Below are 21382 nucleotides of genomic sequence, written 5' to 3'. Positions count from 1 at the left end.
TTTTAGTTTTATTTTTTATTTAAAGAAAATGGTGTAAACTAGAACAATGACATCCTTTGTTATGAAAACATACATGGATATTTACTTATTTTTATGTCCAGAAGAACAAACTGTACAATCAAATCTTAAAGCTGGCTTCACCAGGATTAAATAATTCAAATAATAAATATGTGGGCTGTACTTCGTGAATCTCTGCAGCACATTAGTGTTAACGTCCAAATATTTAAGTAACAGAAAAGAGTCCTATAAATGAAACCAAAACTGTACATTCAGTTAAAATTACTCTCAGGACATGTACATTCAATAAATCAATATGGAGAAAATACTGTATCGTTGCTCTAAGCAAATGGTTCATAACTGTTGTTTGTTCAAATCCTTTTCACTGACTGAATTGTTCTGAGTGGAGCTCATGCAATGGGGGTCATGGTGAGTGCCAGTTCTTCACAATTTGGAGAGACCAAAGTAATTAGCATTATGGCTGTGGCTGAGCAGGGCGGGATGGGACACGTTGACAAAAACCCGATCCAGGCGGGTCAGCTGGAACACGGCACCCAAGTAGCTGCTGGAGGACCACAGGCCTTCTTCTCGCGCGGGGAGGCAGTAGCCCTCGCGGTGTCCTTCCAGGAGGACCAGCGGCTTGGCTGCCTCTCTCCTCTTGAACACGGTGTGGGAGAGCGAGTCTTTTGCGCGGCAGTGCTTGCCCATGAACTCCACCCGCGAGTACACAAAGTACAGGCCCGTCTCGTTGATCTGGATCCCCCCGTCCCGGTAGTCCACCCCGCTGGTGAAGGCCCGGCCGTGCTTCGGCTCCCAGCTCAGAGTCCTGGAGGTCTTTTCCTTCTCGATCCGACCTGAAGGTCAACACACAGGAGTATTGGCATGACTGGGAATTTAATGCAGGCAAAGCACCCGTTGATTCACTCAAAAAAAAAAAAAAAAACAACAAAAAAAAGACCAATGACTCAATAAAGGCCACTTCCTGTACCGTAAGGGTACTTTTTCCGCTAGTCTGAGAATAGTGCACCTTATGGGTTCATGGGTAGCAAAGTCATCCGGCCTGCAGCCCCGGGCTCTTGCTGACTTTTACCTGTGAGATGTGCTGCCAGTCTGGTCTCTTTCTTTTCCACGCTCGTCTCTTGAAGACCTGCAGCACATACAGAGGGTCACCGTTACTCAACACAACACAAATATTCCTCTGAAGACCCACACTAGGCCGGATGGAACTGTGAAATTACATTGGATATCACAACATATATTATAATATATGGGTTAGGTTTTTTTTTTTCATGACACTTGTTACATGTTGCCCCATCCCAGCACTTTTTGGTAATTTGTATTTGTCCTAATACTGTAGCTTATTCTTACGCCTAGTTGGCCTTGCAGAGGTTAGGTCTGAATAGTGTTTACTGTGTGAACTAAACTGTGTTCTTGGCTAGAAACAGCTGTACAAAATAAGTATTGTACCTTACTGAACCTGTGTTTAGCAGTGGTCTATGACCATGAACCAAATAAATGTAATGTAATGTAATGTGATGTAATGAGACAACCTCTCTGGGTTGACTAATATCAGGGCATGTACCCCTACACAAGACTGACGAGACTCACCAATTTGCTTCTGCAGCGTGGGGCCCTCACACTGAGCAATCATATCCTGAAATGAGAGATGAAAGCTTTGAAATGCCACAACAGAAGACAGATTATAATGTCTGCGTCTCAACTGCACAAAACTTACGTAATACTGTAACTTGTGCAGGTAAGCTATATCAACCTAAGAGTTGGCAGAAAAATAGTTTAGGTATTTTAATGTTTTGATGTAAGGCAAGTGTCTTGGATGACAGAAACATGCTGCAGTGAATGGTATTTTCGAAAGTGTTATTTCTTTTAACGAATGCCCCTTTTATTGAATGTTCCTTGACTGATGAAAAAATTAACTGCTGGATCTCAGGAGGTGTGGCTCAACTGAAAGAGGTGCACTGGGGTTCTCAAGTAGACTTTTAAACGAGGTCTTGAGATGTACAGAGTGTGCGTGTGGTTGTGGTCTCTCGTTTGAATTATAATTAAAACATGTCTTTGGAACTTCCTGTTGCAAAGCTGACCACAGCTGAGTTGAGGCTCAGCTTGCAGACACTCAAATGTCAGATTTTTTTTTGTTTCCTCCCTTCTTCATCGAACTCAGTGTTAAAGAATATTCTGTTTGGAGATCATTTATGGTTATATTCGTAGTTTTGCTTGAGCATGTTTTTTGTCACAGAACACCTACTTAACTTATTCCTCACACAAACTCTCCCATCTTTTTCCCCAATAACATTTACACCAGTGAGAATACATATGAAAATGAGATACATTCAATTGTACAAGTTCCCCTCAGTTATCAGGACTAATAATTAGTGAGTTACTCTCCCTCAGTATGTCTGTGGTTTGGATGCAGAAACATTTGCATTCTGCATGTACTGCATATGAAGCAATGCACAGCCCATCACACTTGGAACAAGGAGGGGATGCAAGACAGATGGCAGAGAATACTGAAGGGAGTGTACCAGGATGGACAATACCCGAGTACAACAGGTACAGGTTTTCAGGCTGAAAAGCCCAGTATCAGAAAAACTGCATACCCCCCCCCCCCCCAAACAAAACACACACGCACATCTCTGAGTCCCATTTGCCCCCCAGACTAACCTGTCTCAGTTGCACCAGTTCAGCCTGCAGCCTGTGCATCCGGAAGGCTCCTAGCCCCAGCGCTCCCAGTATGACGAAAAGGATGAGCACCAGCACTGTGACTGCACAGGCTCCTTCACAGCAGCCTCTCTTCTTCCTCTTCACCGCTGCGGGAGGGAAAGACCAGCAGGGTACCAGGCGAGGGTCCATCACGGGTGGCTGGGGCCCACCTCGGTCCACCAGAAAGACCGGAGGGTAGGTGTGACTGGGTCCGTGATTCATCTTGCTATCTGGAGGAGATCAGTTCTGCGCTCTGATAAAGGAGGTCTAATTCCTTGAGGGCGCTTCTGTCAGAAAAAAGGCGTCATATGTCTAGAACCCACAAAGTCCCACCCCCGGACCTCCTCTGCAGCCTCAGACAGGCACCTGCTGCCTGACTCTGGTAAATGCGAGAGTGCGTTGAGCTCAGGTCATGTGACCCCCTGCCCACTGTGTAAATGATGATGACGGTGATGGAACTGAGAAACTGTGTTGTGTGAGAAAAAGTTTTCATTATTCAGAACCGAAATTCAAACTGGAAAAATTAGTAACCTAACAGCATAACCTGACATGCCATTCCATTTAGTTGACTCAACATTTAATGTAGCAAGTGAGGTTAAGCACTTTGCACCACTTTGCTGTGTTCAACAGCAGTGTCAAACATAATTTTAACTACCAATGTTTTACAGAACAGAACAGAATAACTTAATTTTTCCCAAAGGGAACTCCAATTGATTGCAAATTAGAAATTAAGAATTCTATTAAGGAAATTCTAGTAAGAATTACACAGAACTAAAACTCTTAAGAATAAAATACATTTCAGACAGTGGTAAATCAGAAAGCTAAATATTAAAATGAAGAGGCGGTGTTTCATCGATGAGGTTCACAGAAGTTTGACTCAAAGCTGTTCAGCACTACACTTCTTTTAAAAGATAGGAACCTCAGCCTTCTTCCTGAAAGCAATATCTCAATATAACAGACTATTAATGTGCAGGAAGGCCCATTTTATTTTCTTCTTTCTTGACTGTCCACTCCCGCCAATTATCGGTTAAATTCAATGATTTCAAAGCAGTTCCCAAGTACAAGTCTTGACATGGTACACAACCCAGTACCCAGGCTTTTTTTTCTGGAGACCAACCCTAGATTATAGTTAACCATAAAGAGGATGACAAAGTTATGCGAAATGCTACGGTTTAGATAAGAACTGACCTAGAAAGAGTTCCCGATATGACTTAATTGGTTTCCTGCATGGTATGACTGCAGGACATGAGAGGGAAAGCGCTCTATAGTTTCTGTATACATACATGTGCATATACACTCACCGGCCACTTCATTAGGTACACCTGTTCAGCTGCTCGTTAATGCAAATAACTAGTTAGCTAATCACGTGGCAGCAACTCAACGCATTTAGGCATGTAGACATGGTCAAGACGAAGTTCAAACCAAGCATCAGTATGGGGAAGAAAGGTGATTTAAGTGACTTTGAACGTGGCATGGTTGTTGGTGCCATACAGGCTGGTTTGAGTATTTCAGAAACTGCTGATCTACTGGGATTTTCACGCACGACCATCTCTAGGGTCACAGAGAATGGGCCGAAAAAGAGAAAATATACAGTGAGCGGCAGTTTCTGGGCAAAAATGCCTTGTTGATGGCAGAGGTCAGAGGAGAATGGCCAGACTGGTTCGAGCTGATAGAAAGGCAGCAGTAACTCAAATAACCACTCATTACAACAGAGGTGTGCAGAAGAGCATATCTGAACGCACAACATGCCGAACCTTGAAGCAGATGGGCAACAGCAGCAGAACACCACACCCGGTACTAGCAAGTACTTAATGAAGTGGCCGGTGAGTGTACATATATGTAGATATGTGTATGTAGGGGGGCGATATAGCTCAGGAGGTAAGACCGATTGTCTAGCAGTCGGAGGGTTGCCGGTTCAAACCCCGCCCTGGGCATGTCGAAGTGTCCTTGAGCAAGACACCTAACCCCTAACCTCTAACTGCTCTGGCGAATGAGAGGCATCAATTGTACAGCGCTTTGGATAAAAAGTCCATTTACCATGTATGTATACATACACACACACACCACACAGTGTCATATAAATGGCACGTACTGCTTCAACAGCCCCATGTTCACGAGTGATATTCAACAAGAAGCGCAAATCAAATAAAATAGAAAATAAAAAAAACTGCAAGCCAGGCTAGACATGGCACTTGCACCAATACAGACAAGTTTCGCTCTTGGGTTGTCGGCTTGTAAAGAATGTGTATTCGTAAACAGTGATTCAGCAGCGCCGAGAGTTTCAATGACACCAGTAAACACGGCAGCGGGAAGCAGGATTCGCCACATGAAAAAGCCGTACTATCAGACGCACGGTTTCAAAGGAGCCTGAGAAAGAGCGCTTCCGCTTCAGTGGGCGCACGAACGCCGCGGTTTAACCCAGCACCCTCCTGCTCAGTTACCACTTAGCCTTGCAAAAATGAACCGCGGCTCACTGCAGCTGGAAGCCAAGCTTACCAGAATCAGGGGAGTCTCAGTCATGCTCGGCTTCCCGGCATTCGAAGAAGCTGCCTCAGACCCCATCCCTCACTGCGGTTTGTTCTGAAATCAGAATTAATAACCCGAGTCGGAATCTTACGTCTGTCTCTTCAGAATAACCATTCCATTTAACCCGCATTTCCGCCAGCCGTGGTTAGTGAACTAGGTGCCACTTAGATGAGCTTTCTACCTCACCTTCTAGAAGAGACCCTTCTCTACCAATACCGTTGCAGGAGATGTACCCTTAAGTGAGTTGAGATTTCACATGAGAATTTATACACTGAGAATAGAGAACTGGCAATGATGTCCAAAGGCAAATTCCCACATTTGTGGCCACAATTACGCAAGTGCCGCCTCTTTGGGGAGAAGACACATTCGTGTAATCGTTTGTAAATCCGCGCGCGTCCACATCATTGAAATCCGATTACAGGCAAAGACCACCGAGGGGATAAGTTTCACTTCGCACAGAGAGCCTGAGGAAAGAAGCGCAGTCGTGCTGGTTTCCGTGGGCGATCGCTGCACGTAGCGGCGGGCTGCGTCAGTGCTCACTTCTGAGAAGTGTCGGGCTGCAGCCCTGCCTGGGTGCCTGTGCTCGGTGGGGGAGGGGGAGTGGGGGTGGGGGGGGAGGGGGAGCGGCAGGGTGGGGTTCGGGGTCTTCCTGTGGGCAGAGCACTTTTATGCAGAAACCTGATTCTGCAGAAATGAACTGCCTGTAATCACAGATACACCTCACACTGCCTCTGTGTGAGTCAGTTGGTTTTGCCCTGCTTGTGTGAAGACAAGGGTGACGACCACGCTAACGACCAGCAGACATGGTTTCTTTCACTTTTTCTTGGTTTTTATTGAACTGTTCTGTTTCGTGGACATTACATAACACTGCATCATATTGAAAACAGATTCATCTAACAGAAAGAACACATAACAAGTTGACCAAAGCAGAAACCTATATGAAACTGCTCGTAAGGCAACTCTTCCGGGCCAGTTAGATGCCAGTGACCCAGCTATGCCACCTGCCCGGGCCTCCTACACAGTACCTGCGCAGCTCCTCTGGTTGATTGGAAAATAACTGAAAACAACTGACAGCACCGAACAGCAACTGAATGCTGGAAGCTAAGCAAGTGTGGGCTTGGTTGGTACTTGGATGGGAGGCCCCCTGGGAAAACAAAGTTGCTGTTGGAAGTGGTGTTGGTGGGCCAGATGCGGTCTTTCGGATGTGACATTAAACCGAGGTCCTGACTCACTGTGGTCATTAAAGATCCCATGACACTCACTGCAAAGAGTAGGGGGTTCCCTGGTGTCCTGGCTAAATTCCAAACCTGGATCTTTCAACCAGCCACCTAACCATCCTGATTTAATTGCCTAAAATCTCACTCTCCAACTCAGCCGATGTGTGTTGAGCATTCCGGAGCAAAATTAGATTTAATCTCACACTCCAACTCAGCTGATGCGTGTGCAAAATGGCTGCCGTGCATCACCCAGGTGGGTGCTACACATTGGTGGTGGTTGAGGCAAATTCCCCCTGATCGTTGTAAAGGACTTTGAGCTTCAGGAAAAGTGCTATATAAATTCAATGTGTCATTCATTCATTCAACTGAAAATAAGTCACAAGTGTGCTAGTATGTCCACTCCTGATTGATGGTGGATGCTCAAGGAATGGGACAGGCCTACAATTCTAACCAGGCATTCAAAATTATTGATGTTTAATCATATACTGTATACTCCAAATAACATTATTTTCATACCTGCACACAGTGTTGATGTATTGAATTTCATAAGCTCTGCCATTATGTGTGGTGACCAGGCACATTTCAATTCCCATAATGCAATTGTTGGAAGTGGTATTTTCCGGAAAATACTAAACTTACTCAAACACTAAGCATTCCCATCACCGGGACAACAGTATTCACTGTTCCACTGTCATGGCCAAGTATTAATCCTGTTTTTTTTTTTTTAAATCATCAAAAGTTCTCATTAAGAGGGGGGAGTTCTTAAGAAGACCGCATGCACCCTGCACACTCCAGCAGTAGTCCTCTGCCGCGGCGCTTCGCCAATGTGTACTGTTCTCTTGCTCAGCTGCCAGCTTGTGCTCTACGTGTCCTCATCGGAGGAAGAGTAACAGCACAGCCCCAGCCCTTGTGTCGCACGCTGAGGAACAGGGCTGGGGTCAGGGGACCCGGACGCCCCGTCCCGCGCGCCCGCAGGACCCCGCGCTTCGGTCGCCTGCCCCCAGGGGGAGCTGTGGAGGTTGGGCAGGCCCGACAAGAGCGCGCGAGTCACGCCGTCCGAATGGAGGCCCGCCGGCGCCGTCCGGGACCCCGCTAATTTAAGAGCCATCCTGGTCGCGTCGAAGGAAAGCGGCTGATCCTGATCTGGCAGGTCTGGGCCGGAGCGGACCGCCGGGCCTGATGGGAGATGGCCTTGCGGTCGCACGGAGGCCGGCGTACCGTCTCTGCTGCTTGCGGTCAGGTCACGGGGTTCAGAGGTGCAAAGCCTCTTTGCTAGGGAGAACAAATTCGGGTCAAAGATAGGCACCGCAGTAAAATAATAATTTTTAAACCATTTTAGGCTTATGTAACTGAGTGAGCCAATAAGGCAACGAATTATAACCTTAAATGCGGAATTCACTTACAATTCAAATTCAAAACCAAATAATTATTTGATAATAAATAAAACTGAAGACGATGAACATTAATTAAAGCCGATATTTGTAAAATACGCTTATGCGTTTTGAAGCAAAAATGTATAGTGCTGAAGATTCATGTAAAGTCTACAATAATCATAATATTGGTGGGCTAGACGTTGTAGAATAGTGGAAAAAATCAGAAATCCCATCTCTCGCTGTCAAATAAAACGTGCACGCTGCACACCCTTTCCTGTCTGACCTGCGCATGGAGGTCCGATGTCCTCCCGTCTCCTTTTCGTGTAGGCCCGGGGTGTCCACGGATGGTGCTTGCACGACGGGTCGAGGGATCGAAGTTTGCGGATGTGGCGTTTGTATTCCTCCCCCAGCTCTTCGATGTGCTGCTGGAACTCCGAAATCTTCCTCTCGGGGTAGTGGGGCAGCTGGGACTGCTGTGAGACAGCGGTCCAGCCACAGCTGAATCGCGCCGCACAGTTCCGTGGCTAATTTACAACTACAACTCCCACAATTCTTTTGGCTACCACAGGAAATGGGACAACTAAATATGAAGCCAAATTTATCACAAAAATTTAATTTATAACTTACACAGTGAGCTCTATAATGTTTAGGTCGCAGATATTCATTTATTTATTTTTTTAATTTGGCTCTGCACTGCACAATTTCAGATCTGTAATAAAACAATTCACATGTGGTCAAAGGGTAGATTCTCAGGGTGTTTTGGTTAGCACCGTGTAGAAATGGCATCACTTTTAATATATAGCCCCACATGTGAAATTGTTTCATTACAAACCTAAAATTGTGGAGTACAGCGCCAAATCAAGAAAAAAAAAAAAAAGGTGTCTTCATCCCAAACATTACGGAGCTCACTGCACATGGAAAGCAACATACAACAACATAAGTGTTTGAGAACCAAATGCGTTTATTAAACTCATCAACCACTAGGTGGCACACTACTTTACGTACACACCACTGTCTGCCTAACCAGCAGTGTTCTAAATGTTCCACAAAACATGTGATTGCAATCATACACACAAGCCTGTACAAGTAATTCCTGACAGATCTACAGTTTACACTTGGACATTTTTCATACCTGGAGGTAGTATTCGATTTCATTCTTGATAGTTGGAATCCATTTTTTCACAGCTGATGCTGTATTGAGGGATGACTACAATTGGGGAAATAAGTGGCATATAACTGTGTTATAAAGATTTTTGCACAACAAAACATTTATTTAGATGTTTGAATGCGACGTATTGGTAAACTCACCAATGAGGGTCTAGCTTTGTGTGCATCTTTGATCCGACCCTCTGTTGATTAAACAAATAATCTTTTTGTAAGTAGTTTAATGATCACATTTTAGCATATTGCCCTGAACTATTTTGAAGTACATATAATTATTTATCATTTAAAGAAATCAATGAATAAATAAACGCATAAGACCTAATAAAGGCTGTTGTAGAGTTATGCAGGGAATAACATGCAATGCCAGACTTCATTTCATAAATGTCAGTCGCAATTGAGGTCAGAAACTGAACTTTTTTTCATCCCCCTCAAATGAACCATGCCTCTCCATAAATCGCTCATCTATACAGCACCAGCTGCTCGCTCTCTTCCGAAACGCTGCACTGACAGAGCCAGAACAGGCCCGCAGTAACATTCCTCTCATACATTAAGTGCACTTGGCTTGAAAGTCACAGGTGACCAAATACTTTCAATAGAGCGCATGTAGCTTGCTGAGAAGAACGTGCACAAACTTGGGAGAGTTCTGCTTCTTTCCTTTTTACCTCCATCACTTTCCGCGATCTTCTTCATCTGGCCAATCTGCAGACAGCAGTTACCTCAGCCGAGGCACCCTATGTACATGCCAGCTTCTATGCTTAGACATTCACACAATGCCAGACCATAATGCTTTGTGTGTGTGTTTGTTTCCAGCAAAGTATGGTATTACTTGAAGTACATTTTCAATGAAAAAAGTCAATTTACTTACATATACAGTGTATATTCTATTGTCTACATTAAAAAAAAAAAAAACAATTCCTAAAATTTTTTTTTCATCTGAAGAGAATGTGGTCTTCATGTTTGTGTCTGAAAACAAAACTAAGGTCACCTGTTACCACATCTGTCTCCATCAGTGCTGCACTGCCATCTATCTGACTGGTGTGAAACCACAACTGGCCTAAGTATTTTACCGCTTTCTGGCAAGTATTTCTTTGCTCTAGCCCCTTATGGAGAAGGGGAAATATACAATTTATCTTCGTATTTAGAAGATGACCATTTAAAGACTGCACTTTATCCATTTATAAAAAAAATTCAGGATAAATATTGCACGACAGATGATGCATGTGGCTTTCTATTTTAGAGCCCCACACTGACTACAATTTCAGTGTATGAATCCAGAATTCTCACAGTTGTGCATAATAATGATGGGCAGGCCTATATTTCCATTATGATTAGCAGGATGAGTCTGGGCCTTACAAAACGTAACACCGCATTGCATCCAATGGGAAAATACGCAACTGGAAATTGTCATGTTTGCCAACGAAAGGAGACAGACTGTGTGGAGCAAGTAGCTATTTTCTGGCTGCAATATGCAATCGAAGAACAATGGTTACACGAAGAAGAGAAGAAGTTAAGATTAAGATGGAAAAACGTTTTTCGCCACGTAACTCTGGAAATATTATGATGGGCACAACACTTTTTAAATAGATATATTCAATAAACGGAACTGTGCCTGAAAATGCTAGGGCCACCCTTCGTACATAATTTCAGTGCATTGAAGTGAGCTGCAAATCAAAACTGACGAGCAGCTCTGGTTACTACACGTATCAATCCATGCTAGGACGAGAGCTTGGGTTTTCAGAGAGAACCAATGGCTGGTGCTTTTCTTTTGGAGGTTACCTGTTGCGTACCTAGCAACTATTATACTATTAGTTCGCTAGTTGTGAACGGAAGAATACATGCTTTTCCTGCAAAAGTATACGCAATTATAACAGAGATACTACCTTTACAATAACGCGTATCCGTTTTAACAATGCCTAATAACACCCGACCGTTGTACAAGCCGGCATTTTGCAGCCACAACACCCTGTACAATTGGTAGCTACTTCCTCTTAGCATTTTCGAGGTACAGCACCGCTTCGAAACTAACCAATGCATTTACCTTCTCTTTCTTTCTGAAGCCACAATCGGTTCAGTTTACCATGATGTTTCTCCTGGTTTCTGGCCATGTAAACCACAGTTCTCTTTCACCTTCAGCTACGTTTGTCAACAACCGGTCACATGTGGAAGGATATCGTCTCCCTATTTCAGGTAGTGACGCAATCGTCGACACAAGGGGTTGACGGGAGTTTGCGTTCAGAACGTTTCAAAGGCGCAAATGTTCTAGAATTCTCATTCCGATTTCATAGTATACATTGTTATATTTCTCAGAATTTATTAATAAAAGGCTCATCTACACCGCTGCAGACCAGCACATAAGTAATTATGTGTTTTTTAAATTAAGTTAAGTGACCGTGGGGGGCTGAGATTAAACCAGATACCTGAGGTTTAAACTCCAGCTAAGCACGCTGCTAGTGACCCTCCAGTTTTCAAGGGAAACTTCGCAAGACATTGTAGGAATTCAAAGGTACTTTGTGCGATATGCCACGATAAGGAGCAATACTCCATAATGTAGGTGCCCTAATAAAGACTAGACAAAGAATTGTACATATACATTAAAAAAACAAATACTGTTAGTGAAGTAGTTACTATCATTGATTATTAAATGCAAGCTGTTAAGCATACTGTTTTTTTGTAGCTATGAAGCATATTACAGTGCAGTGTACACTTGGTTAAACCAGTTTTTCCTCACCTTTTCACTTTTCAGAATAAAACGGTCTCTGCCGTCAGCATGGGGGAGTGGGAAGAGAAGGGATGGGTACAGGCTCCTTTGTGTGGTGACAGAATAGACCAACAACAGCTCTGGTTGTAGGATGGACTTCCTATTCACATTAATTAGCATTGATGGATTTAGGGTCCCAACACACATGAACATGGGTTTTGGTTAGTGATCTGTTCTGTTGTGATGTGTTGAGTTAGCTTTGAACTTTGTAGCTCTACCTCTGTTACTAACAAGAAATGTCTAGGCCTGGGCAAACCCATGTGATGCACAGTACATCATAGGAGACTTCTTCCAATTGTCCTGTTGGCTGTGACTCACTTTTGCAACAAGTCAAGTCTCTCACTTTAATACTTGTAACAATAGAAATTCTCGAGGTCTCGAGTAAGCCCGAGGTCAAGATGTTGATTCAGCGAGAAATGGAAACCAGCAGGCGCTTGTTAGGAAGAAGGGCATGAATTTCCTCAGCATCAGCATGCAATCTAGAGACATCATTTTATTTATAAATAGCCGTAACAACTTGTATTCTACTGATTAAAAAAACTCAAATTGAAAGTATCGGCAATTTAGTCCTAAACTGTAATAAATTGTTCATTTAAATTCAGTAACTGGTGCTCCATAACTGGAAGAACCTTTGATCTACCTCTGAGGCAGATAACTTTAAAAAACAAAGATAATTTATAGCCACCACTGTGGTGTCAAAGTCCTCACACCAATTTATTTTTCAGACATAAAAGACTGAACTGAGTAACAATCTGTGCTAACATAAAAAAATGTACGTTGGCTAAATAAACTTTTTTGTCCTCACTAAAACAGGTTATTATAGTAGAACAAGTGTCTTGTTTGATTACAGTACTTTAACAGTGAGTAGCTGCTACATACAGACACAGTTGCTCAATACACTTGTGCAGTATTCAACCCATTGAGTCAGGACAATTTTATGCTGAACACTGTTGTTGTTTCAAAAAATCATACAAATCGATTTACTTCAAGTAAATATTCTAGTCTTAAATTGGATGATTACCACATGTAAACACTCTTCTCATCAATGTGCTGGACGGTACTGCACTATTTGATGAGAAACATCTTCTTCTTAAGCAGGGTGACAATTTGCTGATGGTTCTGGCTGTCCTTGGACTCGGCCACTTGCAGCGGTGTTTTCTTCACATTGTTTGTGGCCTGCAGGTTGGCTTTCTCACCCTGAGCCCGACTCACCAGCCTCTGGACGCACCCAATGTGCCCACCACGACTGGCACAGTGCAGCGGGGTGTCCTTGTTGTTATCCACGGCGTTGATCTTGGCGCCGCTGTGCAGGAGGAGCTCGATCAGGTCGTCGTGACCCTGCTCCGACGCCATGTGCAGGGGGGTCCTCCGCCACACGTTCTTGTCGTCCACGTTTTTGTTTTTCGCCGAGGACAGGAGGTCCGCCGCTGCCTTCGCGTGCCCGTTGGCGGCCGCGTAGTGCAGAGGCGTGCAGCCGTCCATGTCCTTGACTCTGCCCTGCGCCTTTTGCGTCAGCAGGGCAGAGACCGCTTCCGACCTGCCCTCCGTGGCTGCCATGTGCAATGGGGTCCTCTTCTCCTTGTCGGCGGCGTTGGGATCAGCCCCGGAAGAAAGCAGGAGCTGCACCACGGGAGCGCCTCCTTGAGCGGCGGCATAGTGCAGGGCCGTCCTGGCATGCTTGTCTTTCGCGTGGACACTGGCTTTGCCCTTTAGTAGCTGGAGTACTGTCTCCTCGTGGCTGTGCTGACTGGCAACGTGAAGGGGAGTCAGCCCCTCTTTAGTGACAGCATTCACCTGAGCCCCTGCATGCAGCAGTGTGCCCACTAGAACTGGCTTGTTGTGCAAGGCTGCCAAGTGCAAGGGTGTCTGTTCATTGAGCCCAGCCATATTGGCATCCAGACCCTTGTCCAGCAGCAGTTTTGTCATTTCCAGGCTACCACTTTGGATAGCCAGGTGAAGAGCGGAGTTGCAATTTGGCAGTTTTGCTACTAAACTGGCGTTTTTGGCAACCAGCACCCTGACAGTTTCCACATTGCCCAGCTCTGCAGCCAGAAGCAGAGGCGTGTAGTGCAGTTCATTGTGCGCGTTTGCGTCTGCACCATTTTCTATCAGAGCTGCTACAATCCCCTCCATGTTTTTCTGCACAGCTTTGAAAAGCATAGCCTTTACATTGTCTGGGGTCAGACCCTTTACGTAGTCCAGAAGAAGGCTGTATATAGACTGGGAGTTTAGATTAAATGCTGCATCAATGATGACAGAGTCTACTTGGGCACCTGCCTCAAGAAGAACCCTCGCTGTTCTCTCAGAGCTGTGGCTAATGGCATAAAACAGTGCAGTCTTCTTCTGGTTATCCCTAGCATCCACAGAGGCGCCACTCTCTAGGAGAATCAGAGCAAGGTTCACGTTGTCCTCCACAGCAGCCATATGCAAGAAGGTTTTCTGATTTTTGAACAGCCTGATTTCCTCCTCCACCATGGCCTTGACAGTGCTGAGATGCCTGTTCCTTGCTGCCAAGTGGAGAGGCATTTTGGATTTCTTGTCCATAGCATAGATGTCAGCCCCAGCTCGCATCAGTGCTTGGGCTGTAGACGTGTGGCCTTTTTCTGCAGCCCTGTGCAGGGCTGTGTAGCCCTGGCCATCCTTCATGTCCAGTCTGGCCCCTTTACTGATAAGAAACTCTACGATGGAAAGTTGACCATGCTGGGCAGCAATGTGCAAGAGAGTCTCCTGGGATGAACTGACATTGTTCACATCATTGCCTTTCAAAAGGCTCTCCAATAACGAAAGGTTCCCCATTGCAGCTGCATCGTAGATATCACCAGATTTTTGCTTTACTACCTTAGATGCCCTTACGTTTCCTTCCAATGATGTTTTCAGTTCTTTCGTCCTGAGTGGAAACGTTTCATTTTTCTGTGGAATTACTATATCTGAATTCTTCTTAGGGACCATGTCCCATCTGTTTTTAAGTGGGCTTCTCTTGTCTCTCTCCAGTAGGTATCCAATCAGCTGCCTCCGAGTATCATGCACACTCTCATTTAGGCCACCCACAAATGTTTTGATGCTCTGGTACAAGTCAGGCTCAACAAGTTTCAAACAAGGATAGAAGAAAAGCCGGCAAGCTCGCTCACCTTGGGAAACCAGGATATCCAGAACTCTGGAGTTCTTTTCCACCCGTGTTCTGTTGTGGAACAGAAGCATTTTCTTTTCTGGAGGAAAGATTCCCTTGTCAATGAGAAGGTTCAGCAGATCCTCGGTGTTCAAAATGCCTTCGACCAATTCCTTCTTTTTTGTCTGAAGAACTTCTATTGCATAAGGATTAGTGAAGATAGCTGTAGAATGCATGGTGGTAGCTCCCCAATACATATTTTTGTATGCCGATCACTGCTCAGACGAAGGTAAAGTAAAATCTAGAATGTATGTTTAAATATCTTCCAATAAAAACATAAATCTTTTTATATTACAAGTTGGAGCGTCTACTACTATACTGTTGTTTTTGCCAATAGCTCTTCTATTATCTCCACAGCAACCAGGCAAATAGTATGGTCAAATAAATCATATCATAATTGTTTTCTTCGACTTCTATGCCGTCGGAAAAACTGTTGGCCTTTTGAAAGGCCAATAATTACATATGCTCCATAGTCTGGAAGTCTTGATCGCTGGAATAAACTTCAAAAATATCTTAACACAGTTTAGCTACTGGGGAATTGTTTTGCATTATTTACATTCCATAGTCTGTCTACATACTGGCAGCCTGGCTACTGTTACCATGATTGCAAAGACCTGCCTTTTGTGTGTGTGTGTGTGTGTGAGAGAGAGAGAGAGAGGAAGAGAGAGAGAGAGAGAGAGAGAGATGTATTTGAATAAAGCAATAAATAGTACGTGACAAGATAATGCATACTAGCACCACTGAGAAAAAAATTTGAAAAGAGTTGGACCAACGAGATCACCTACTGCAAGATGTATATAAATGAAGCCAGGCATGAACTCTGCTTAATCTTGACGTTATTGGCAGTAAGCGCACCACTACGTATAACAGATAACAAGAATGTTCTGTAATGTGAGCTGTACAGCGATTTTGAAAGTTGTGTAGTAGTGTGAGCCTGTCATGAATTGTGAAATCCCTTTGGGAAACCGAAAATGCTGAGTTTATCCAAAAATGCCAACAAACGAATCGGCATAACTGCGTTAGCCACGCATGTGAAACAGGGCCCGGGTGTATATGATCCCAAGTTAACTATAGGGTTCTTGCATGAACACAGCTGTGGTTTCAGAATGATTTTGATATATGCTAAATCTTAAAGGAAAAAAAAATGTTATAAAAAATTAAGGCATTTCAAACTTGAAAGAACTATACATATAGAGAAAGTTTGAGAGAGAATTCTAAGATTAAATTATTTTTTTAAAGTTAAATGTTTACAAAGCTGAAGAGTACCTCAAAATAATCTACATTAATAGATGCGGTATTTTAGCCAACTGGTAGTTTCCATTAGGAGAGGTCTGGCCTTCTCATCTTTCTATAGAGGCGAGAGACTGATATTTTTATGCGGCCACCCAGGATATGTGTGAAGCGCCAGTCTATATTTAGACGTGTGTCTCCCTTCTCCAGTAGACTGGACTGTGACCCACTCTGGCCCTCTGCTGATACGTTTCACACACAAAGGCTGCCTACGTCCCATATATGCACTGCTCCAAGACACACCTCATCAATCCGATTGTGTGGGAATGAGGAAGCACACATACAGTGCATGTGAAGACTTTGAACTCATCTGAAGATTGTCTTGTTCCATATGACGGTGTTTCGTGTAGTCAAAATGATTGCAGTTTCTGAAATATTCCAATTGTATTTAAATGATCAGATCATTAATATAGCGAATTCTTGCAAATAATTTACAATCAAAATTAGTTTAATTATTCCAAAATTCTAAGATTGATCACATTTTTTCCACTTAATACGCCTAACTTATACCAACTCCACCATGTCTGAGTCAACATATATTTACCAAAAGACAACAAATCGTGTTATGTGTTAAGGTTCTGTAATTCATCTGGGTTTTGATTAGGAGCGGAGTCCTTGTTCCAGTAATACACGCCCTCTATCTGCCGAAATGACGTAGCTCTTCCGACCGTTCTCTTGCCTTATATGGTTAGGTAGGTGCCGAGTATCCGGTATGATGTCATTTTTTTCGCCAAGTTAGGGCAGAGCAAATATACAGAATTTCAGAAGTGTTAATAAAACTCTGTATATTAATGAGTTGAATTACATTGGTGTAGCTGCTGATAGGGTACGAACATACAAATAATCTAACATAGTAACGTGTTCAGCTGGGTACATCAGTTGCTTTTTATAAAATTATTGATTCATAAATAAATTTTACAAGTTTATCAGTATAGAGAATTCCCTGCAACATTAAAAGGAACGTTTTATTTCTAGAATGCTTTTCAGGGTTACTGGGTGTTCCTGTATTTTTGTTTCGCCAGTACACGTTGTACTTGAACGTCGTTTTATATCACTGCCTACTAGGCTATAGCGTACTGACACTTGCTTCACTAACAGACATGAATATCGTCCGATCGGGATTTTGTAAATGACCAAAAAGAGCTCATTGAAAACATTTCTTAAAAACTAAACCCATACATCTTTATGGAGGTGACTGTGTTAACATAATTTGGCGAGTTGTATGTGGTCAAGAGTTTGAATTCGATACTTCACGTTGCGGCTGCATGGAGCAGATATTTTTGAAGAGCTTTGACTCCCTCTGCTGGACTGCAACTTAATTTGAAAGAAAATGTCATTTCTTTTGAACGTGCACTGCCCTAGAGTTTGAAGTCTGTTTTGCATAGCAGGTGCACAAATTAGTATATAATAATGCTATAATTCACTTAACCATGTTATATTAACCAGTAAAATCGTGATGTTATTGATATAATGTGATCATGTATGTGCCATATAGGATATATATTGTGAAGAGATCAAATATTACAGTAAATATTATAGTAATGGATTGCATTTATGTTCAGTGTGTTTCACATTACTAATAATGCAGCTATATGCATAAGACAAACCAATTTTCTTCCAAACTAATAAAGTTCAATGTCACTTCCTTTCAGTATCTGTATAAGTGAAAATTCAATGCATTTGATTGAGTAATTTTACTATATTTACTATGCGTTTCTCCTCAAGTATTTGGTCTTTTACATCTTTAGCAGGACTGTTATTGTTAGTTACAAGAAATACACTGAGTATTATGCTGAGTGGTCAGGTTTCCCTGTCAACAAAACAATGTTATTATAGCTTAACTGAAAAAGCCTGAAATAAAGCTATACTCTTTCATAAACTCATAATTGTACACTAAAACTGTTTATTTATGGCTTTCTTACTGTTCTGTCATTTTCTTAATGTTGGTTCTGCAGTTTTATCATAGCCTTGTTCTCATTCCAGCAGCTAAAAGCATTTTGAACACACTGCTTTCTTTCACTTATCCATTGGACTGCATTAGCATTGAAGAAATAATTCAGTATCTTTGATCTCATTGATATGTGCTTGTTTAATTCAATTAAAAATCATATTACTAACCCAAAGCTCAATCAGAACATAAGGAGGCTCCCTCCCCCCCCCCCCCCCATAGTATATTCCCTAATGTAGTCATGATACAAAACAAATATAAGCTGCAAAATATAACTTTTGGCTGATTGAACTAGGAAACTGTGGAAATGGAATTGATTTTTTTAAAACATAGACTGCTCTGATTAATCAGGGACAAATGAGAGCAGTTCTCTGCTCAAAAATGTGTGTTTTTGAAGAAAGGCAGAAACAGGCATACATAAAACATAGACAGTTCTTCATTTTAGATACTTTATTATGCTTCTTAAATATTGATTAGTTTCCGAGATTCCCAGAAAACAAACATAAAAAAATTATACTGTTTTTATTACAAATGGTAAACTTAAGTACTCCAAGTTCATATATACAAATAACAATGAGTTAAACCCCATTAAGCAACTTTAGAAAAAGAAAACTCTTGAAGCATTTTCTAACTTGAAAGAACAATTCAATACAATTAAGAAAAAAGTACATGTATAACTCAGAAGTCAGGCAGCTTTTATATCAAAAGTATTCAGCCTTTATAACACGCCTTTCAACTGGCGTAACAATACAGGCAACTATGTCTCTATTGCAGTTTTTGTCTTAATTGTTTTTTAATACTGAATGATCTTCGAAGGTTAGGTCCATGCAAAACTTGGTCGAAATGAACAAAGTCTCTCTTGTATCTTGTCAAAAACAGCATGAAACAGAACAATAAGAAGCTGTGCTGTTTGCTGCTGTTTCTTTCATCACCGGCAAACTCAACTTGCGAAATTCTTCCCCTCAGTTCAGCCGGAACTCCTGCGCGAACCGGAGCGCGAGGTACTCGGCCAGGCAGTCCCCTCCAGTCATATGCTGTATTCTGTCTGACCTCTGCTATAGCCTGTAGATACAGCCACCAATTTCGTCCTTGTTTTCTTTTTTAGGTTAGTCTTTATGTCGCTCGAAGCTTTCGTTGATCTCCTTTTCAGAACGTCTGCAACTGCTGTGTCAACATAAGCTGGCATCCGCTGTTGACATGATTCATGACTTTCTGTTTGAGCTGGGCAACCTGCTCCCGGAGCATGTTAGCAGTGGACGCCAGTTCAGAGTTCTGGGATTTCAGGTTCTTTACTTTATCTTCCAGCCTAGAAATCCTCTCCAGCTTCCTCTTCCGGCACTTTGAAGCGGCGATTCTGTTCCTCATGCGCTTTCTCTCAGCTTTGATCCGCTCTTGACTTTCCATATCGATGGGTGACAGTGGAGGGGTCTCACCGGGCATCTCTGGTACGGTCTGTGGTTCCTCTTTAAGTGCTTGCAGCCGAGGGTGCTGGACCGGTAGCGGTGCGCTCATGTGGTGTTGTGGCGGGGCAGACGAGTAAGTCATGGCAGGGTTTGCATTGCTGTAGCTTGGCGCTGGTGCACTGCTGATGGCTGGATTGAACGTGCTGAGGTCTGCGTACACTGGTGGATCGGAACGCATGGTGGAATTGTAGACATTACCCCCCGCCAGAGAGGACACAGGTGCCATAGCGCTGTTTATACTCGTTGGCGGTGCAGTCGTGACATTAGGCGCATTGGGCATGTGTTGATGATGCAGCTCCGCCAGTGCCCTCACGAAACCCTCAGCAAACCCCTCCTGCTCATCTGTGACGTTCTTCGGACAGAGAAATTGGGTTGGGGTTGGGGTAGTGGTAATCAGGCCGTTGCTTGATTGGATGATAAGTCTCTCCAACTCTGGGGAGGCCAGCTTTAGCAGTCCGACATCTGGCGAAGTCAGTATGTCGTTAGCTTTCGCTCGCAGGTGAGGTTTTAGGTTCCCGGCGGGGTCCGTGAGATTGAGCGTCATGCTTTGTTTCAAGGCTTTATGGTTGTATCCGTAGCTAGCGCTGTCATGCTGGGAGAAAGCGGCATTCAGCGAGTCGTCGTAGAAAGTAGTTTCCATCTTGGTAGACATAGAAGAGTAACCAAAACTCAGTTCAGAAGTCTTATTCACAGGGTTTCCCTTCTCTGTCTTTTGTTTCAGCCGCAGTTTTCAGAGTAGAACTCCGCAAAAGTTCGAGGAGCCCTCAGTTTCTTAAAGCTCGCTTATCAAATGAAAATGAGCGACTCCGTATGATTGTTTTCTCTCAGTTTGTTTTGTCACCAAGTTCAACCGGATAATTTTGCGCAGCTTGTATTGTGAATCCAGTCTTGAGACTTCAAATCGTTCTCAGCGCAACTTCCTCCAAGTTCAGAAAATCAAGTTTTCCCTCTGAAAAAAGTTCAGACATCAAATCGCACTAAGTTAAAAAATCGTTTCTGTGTTGTTTAACGGGTTTCAGACAGTCCCCGAAAGAAACGTGCTAAGTGCTAAAGTTTGTATTTGGTTTATACACCTCTTTAGAGCAAGGTGTTTTACTCCGCTGTGATCTGTATACTCTGAGCTCTTCCAGCGTGGAGGCAAACCTTATCTGCTACTGCTGCCACACTAAAAATAGCAATGATGTCATGCCTGAAGTCTCTTATTGGCTGGAGGCAATGTACTGGGCGTTCCGTTATTTTCAGATAAGGCGCGTTGCCTAGACGACTACCCAGAAGATTCTTCTTCTCGCAGTGGCTGATGGGATGAGGTAATGCTGTAAGTCGAAAACGGTGCATTGTGGGATTACGTATTGTTTTTGAATATCTGGTTACCCGCTCCGTTTTACAGTCAGTGGCGGGATATATTTAATTGTTAAAGGGATAGGCGCCTATTATTATGTCGTCAATATCTTTTAAAATGGCTTGTTAACGTCCTAAAAGTTGGTACAACCAGAAGAAAACCAATAATGTACATATATTCAAGTTTAAAGTGTGTTAAAGTTTTAACAAGCCTAATTAGCGAACCAGGCTAGCGTCACATATGATACCTAGCAAGCTAACTTTAGTTATACATTGTTTACTATTTTTTATTTTTCACTTATAACACGACCATTCGAAAATGATGTTCCTTTTTTGCTAAACGAAGGGCCATGCTGGGCAAGGGGACGCGTTTGTTTAAAAGGGGTCAATCGATGTTTTAGGTCGTCTGACTTGAAATTACTGT

General features: G+C 43.2%; 4 protein-coding genes across 5 annotated transcripts; all 4 read right to left on the bottom strand.

Moving 5' to 3' along the window:
- faslg (Fas ligand (TNF superfamily, member 6)) lies at positions 1-5813 on the bottom strand. Its single transcript, XM_064333580.1, has 5 exons — positions 5212-5813; positions 2677-3002; positions 1606-1651; positions 1088-1144; positions 1-851 (listed from the first exon to the last, which is right to left on the bottom strand). The coding sequence occupies exons 2-5, from the start codon at positions 2935-2937 to the stop codon at positions 442-444; spliced, it is 774 nt and encodes a 257-aa protein (XP_064189650.1). The 5' UTR covers positions 2938-3002; positions 5212-5813; the 3' UTR covers positions 1-441.
- Positions 5814-6048: 235 nt separating this feature from the next.
- si:dkey-86e18.1 (uncharacterized protein LOC557342 homolog) lies at positions 6049-11193 on the bottom strand. Of its 2 annotated transcripts, none has more exons than XM_064333577.1 (5): positions 11034-11193; positions 9140-9180; positions 8964-9038; positions 8115-8304; positions 6049-7730 (listed from the first exon to the last, which is right to left on the bottom strand). In XM_064333577.1, the coding sequence occupies exons 1-5, from the start codon at positions 11098-11100 to the stop codon at positions 7321-7323; spliced, it is 783 nt and encodes a 260-aa protein (XP_064189647.1). In that variant the 5' UTR covers positions 11101-11193; the 3' UTR covers positions 6049-7320. The 2 variants fall into 2 exon arrangements, with proteins under 2 accessions (XP_064189647.1, XP_064189648.1); XM_064333578.1 differs by having other exon boundaries at positions 8115-8329; positions 11034-11123.
- Positions 11194-12159: 966 nt separating this feature from the next.
- caiap (CARD- and ANK-containing Inflammasome Adaptor Protein) lies at positions 12160-15805 on the bottom strand. The gene has a single exon (XM_064333576.1). The coding sequence runs from the start codon at positions 15114-15116 to the stop codon at positions 12819-12821; it is 2298 nt and encodes a 765-aa protein (XP_064189646.1). The 5' UTR covers positions 15117-15805; the 3' UTR covers positions 12160-12818.
- Positions 15806-18589: 2784 nt separating this feature from the next.
- On the bottom strand, positions 18590-20765 carry jun (Jun proto-oncogene, AP-1 transcription factor subunit). The gene has a single exon (XM_064333575.1). The coding sequence runs from the start codon at positions 20270-20272 to the stop codon at positions 19304-19306; it is 969 nt and encodes a 322-aa protein (XP_064189645.1). The 5' UTR covers positions 20273-20765; the 3' UTR covers positions 18590-19303.
- Positions 20766-21382: the final 617 nt, after the last annotated feature.

Source organism: Anguilla rostrata, chromosome 4 (assembly GCF_018555375.3).
Source record: "Anguilla rostrata isolate EN2019 chromosome 4, ASM1855537v3, whole genome shotgun sequence".
NCBI lineage: Eukaryota > Metazoa > Chordata > Actinopteri > Anguilliformes > Anguillidae > Anguilla > Anguilla rostrata.
The sequence above is the reverse complement of the archived record's forward strand: the minus strand, read 5'-3'. Positions and strand labels throughout refer to the sequence as shown.

Excerpts from the sequence above, each read along its gene's own strand:
- faslg (XM_064333580.1), bottom strand. The coding sequence starts at position 2,937 with ATGAATCACGGACCCAGTCACACCTACCCTCCGGTCTTTCTGGTGGAC. Across the intron at positions 1,145-1,605 it reads CACGCTGCAGAAGCAAATTG|GTCTTCAAGAGACGAGCGTG; the intron begins GTGAGTCTCGTC and ends TATGTGCTGCAG. Across the intron at positions 852-1,087 it reads ACTGGCAGCACATCTCACAG|GTCGGATCGAGAAGGAAAAG; the intron begins GTAAAAGTCAGC and ends GTTGACCTTCAG.
- si:dkey-86e18.1 (XM_064333577.1), bottom strand. The coding sequence starts at position 11,100 with ATGGCCAGAAACCAGGAGAAACATCATGGTAAACTGAACCGATTGTGG. Across the intron at positions 9,181-11,033 it reads GCTTCAGAAAGAAAGAGAAG|AGGGTCGGATCAAAGATGCA; the intron begins GTAAATGCATTG and ends TTTAATCAACAG. Across the intron at positions 8,305-8,963 it reads AAATCGAATACTACCTCCAG|CAGTCCCAGCTGCCCCACTA; the intron begins GTATGAAAAATG and ends GCTGTCTCACAG.
- caiap (XM_064333576.1), bottom strand. The coding sequence starts at position 15,116 with ATGTATTGGGGAGCTACCACCATGCATTCTACAGCTATCTTCACTAAT.
- jun (XM_064333575.1), bottom strand. The coding sequence starts at position 20,272 with ATGTCTACCAAGATGGAAACTACTTTCTACGACGACTCGCTGAATGCC.